Here is a 3,385-nt window from a genome sequence, read left to right on the forward strand (position 1 = left end):
AGGATGGTTGTTCTGAACACGTTATATATATATATATTTTTTTTTTATCACGTTGTAAGGCTCACACTGTATCCGCCTCCGCCTTCAGTAAACATTGACGTAAACAAAGTCGATTCACCTTATATTATACAATTCATGCCAGTTCACATATGGCTTATCTTGAGAGTGTCAAACACACACTTGATTCATGTCGTGAGACATACATGAAGATATTAGCTGATACACAATATGGAGATCTTAAATAGTTATTGCCAGTATGGAGGGGTTATTATGTTTCAGGGGTATTATTAATGCAGCAGGATTTACAGATGAACAAACAACACTCAAATATTCATACACGGACATGCATGAAGATCAATCATATTATGATAATTATTATTTTATATTATTATCAGCATCATAGGGCGATTATTTCATGATGTGATCAAATCACAACTAAGAGAGTGTGCAACGCTCACAGAATATCACGCTGGAACGAGGACCGTGTGTTCTGCGAAACGCAGGGCCCCCAGACCTCAAAGCCATACCCGTACCCCCCACCCTGGCCTGAACCCCACTTTGAACCAGTACAACACAGCCACAAAAGGGGAATAAAACGAGTCTGCGATGCGCACACCGTGAACGCCAGGACGCTGAGCGGATATGGCTGACATCTCTCTCGGTGAAACAGGCTAATGAGTGAATCTGCAGCTGCTTTCAGCAGACATGCGGTTGTCATAGGAAGGGTAGCGCAGCTGTCTGCTCATCAGTACACTAGACCAGCAGGAGGAATGTGTCGGGATACCCAGGCTGGTAATCATACGCCAAGGAGAGCATTACTACCCATTCTCACTCGACGCTCGGGTGTTGTATATCCACTGCATAAGTTGTGTGTGTAATTTGTATGACACTACAGTACGTTTTCTTTGCCATGTTAAAATGAATCCTTGTTTACTCTAAAGCCAGTGCTTTGAAAAATGATCCACAGGTTTTTAGCACAAGAAGTCCTGGGTATTTATTAGTTGAGTGACTACACTGTTGTGATACCTTATTTGGTTCTGTTGCGTTCTGCAGAAGGAAAAGGCAAAATAGTGTTGCTTTTGAACCACAGAGATTAAAGAGTTATTGCCACGCAGTGGGAACAGGAGGTGCCAGAGCAGATGTTCAGACACTGTTTTCCCGAGCGGAATAGCGATGTTATTTCACCAATAAAGCATAGTTTATCTCGTCCAGAAGAAAGCTAAACTCCTCACTCCTGTCAAAATAAAGGTTCCGTCTGATAAGGGAACATTTTACGCTCTCTCTCTGTATTTAACTTGGCAACAATCAGTAGTAATCATGATACAAATGTCAATGTATATTTCAAATTATAAAATTGGAACTTACAATGCAACTAGAATTATACGAAAAATACCAAAATAAAAGTTTTCGAGGGGGGGAAGCGCAGTGATGGAAGACTGTGCTGGGAGGGGTTACAGCAGTTCCCAGGTCACAGGTCGATCTTTAGTCGTGCGTTCGCTATTTTGACCCATTTATAAAATATCTAATCAAACCAAAGAAGTTAGTATCCTTTGGTCGTGTTTAAATCAAAGGTTACTTAATCTAGACAATTCTGGGTCCACAGCACTGCTATTTCTGAGTCTCCGTTGCTGGCTTGTATCTTTCTGCTGACCTCTATCCAACCTCCCGCTGCGATATTATATTGCCTTGGAAATTTGCGAACACCTCGTTAAAAACATTTAAAAAAGAAACGTTACAATTTCTGTAAAAAATAAACCTTGCCAGTGAGACAAGTCAATTAAAGATACAATAATTATAAAAACCAAACCCCAGCAAAAACGACACTTTACATCGCAGAACCAAGCTAGCTTAGCCCACGGTTAGCCGTTGTGTCCCTATATCGATAACAGGGGTCACACCCGGGAGCGGTGGACGAACAGAGAGCTCCACTGGCCTTATTCGCCTAGTGGCCATCCTGGTTCCATCTTAACTCACACAAGCTGGGTGGAGGGAACTCCACCCAATGCGGTATCCCACATTCGCTCGCATTTGGAACCACGACAGCCCCAAGGTGAATGAACTGGAGTAGGATGGGGGGGGGGGGGGTCTTCAACACATCTATAGTGAGGACAAGGGGGTCAGGATGTGAGCAAGGTGGTGGTGGTGGCGGTGGTGGAGGTGGAGGTGGTGGTAGTGACGCATGGAGGTGGGGGTAAGGGGGGTCGGAGGTTAGTCGGAGAAGAGACTGGCGAAGGACTGGCGGAGGCTGCGGATGGTCTCCGCCTTGGCCTCGTCGTCGGTGGGGTTCCCTCGCAGCGTCTCGGTGAAGGTGTTGGTCAGGGACTGGGACTTACTGCCAAAGAGACGGTCGATGCGGCCGTTAGTTAGTCTGTACGCTACGATAAGTGATAACACTATCCTTTCTAAAAATCGATTTTAGGAAACATGTGGATTGTGAGACATTTGATCTAAACAAGTGGTTCTAAAGAAATTTGAAGAAGAAATAAATAAAGACAATGAGATAATATCTGCTTGTTAAGAACTAAATAACAAATAGCAATATTTAAGACGTCTTTATGAGCTGCGTAATGAGCGTAGACTGCAGCAAGCGACCATGGATGTAAAAAGCACTCAACGCATAACGTGTGAAGAAGGGACATAACCTTCCGACTGTCACCACCTAGCGGCCAGACCGAGTATTACTAGATCTGGTGAAATCGGACTTTCCATTGTTACATTTAGCCTTGAAATATTCATGAATGAACAGCCGACATGAATTAATTTGTTTATTTTCACTGTATTGTTAAGCACCTTGTATTGCAATTTTGCAAGAAAGACGCTAAATAAATAAAGTTTGATTTGATATGACAGACTACATTTGGACGTTATGGGGGCCCCACTCACTTGAGCTGGGGGGCTTGCTTGTGGGCGGGCTGGCCGGGGCCGGGGGCCGGCAGGGGCCCGGGCTGGAAGGCCTGGCTGGGGGAGGTGGAGGCGGAGCGGGCCCTCTGGGGGGAGCTGTGGGCCGACTGGGCCGGGGAACCAGAGGTGGAGCGCACCCCGGCTGGTGGTGGACACACACACACACACACACACACACACACACACACACACACACACACACACACACACACACACACACACACACACACACACAGAGACACACACACACACACACAAACACACAGACAGACACACACACACACACACACAAACACACACACACACACACACACACACAGACGACACACACACACACACACACACACACACACACACACACACACACACACACACAGAGACACACACACAGACAGAGACACACACACACAGATTGTTATATGTTCACAACACACACATACACACATTTATAGAATATGCTATTTGGACATATCACACACAACAC

The 3,385-nt window shown here is 45.3% G+C and overlaps 1 protein-coding gene across 1 annotated transcript in view; it reads right to left on the bottom strand.

Annotated features, from left to right (window-relative positions):
• Positions 1-2,208: 2,208 nt before the first annotated feature.
• The window catches only part of syn3 (synapsin III), a 59,427-nt gene continuing 58,250 nt past the window's right edge, over positions 2,209-3,385 (bottom strand). Inside the window, exons 12-13 of the mRNA XM_056587622.1 lie at positions 2,884-3,043; positions 2,209-2,332 (exon numbers count right to left, since the gene is read on the bottom strand). Coding sequence (XP_056443597.1) covers positions 2,209-2,332; positions 2,884-3,043 — 284 coding nt within the window. The remainder of the gene's footprint in view (positions 2,333-2,883; positions 3,044-3,385) is intronic.

The sequence above is a fragment of the Gadus chalcogrammus genome, chromosome 4, assembly GCF_026213295.1.
Source record: "Gadus chalcogrammus isolate NIFS_2021 chromosome 4, NIFS_Gcha_1.0, whole genome shotgun sequence".
Lineage (NCBI taxonomy): Eukaryota > Metazoa > Chordata > Actinopteri > Gadiformes > Gadidae > Gadus > Gadus chalcogrammus.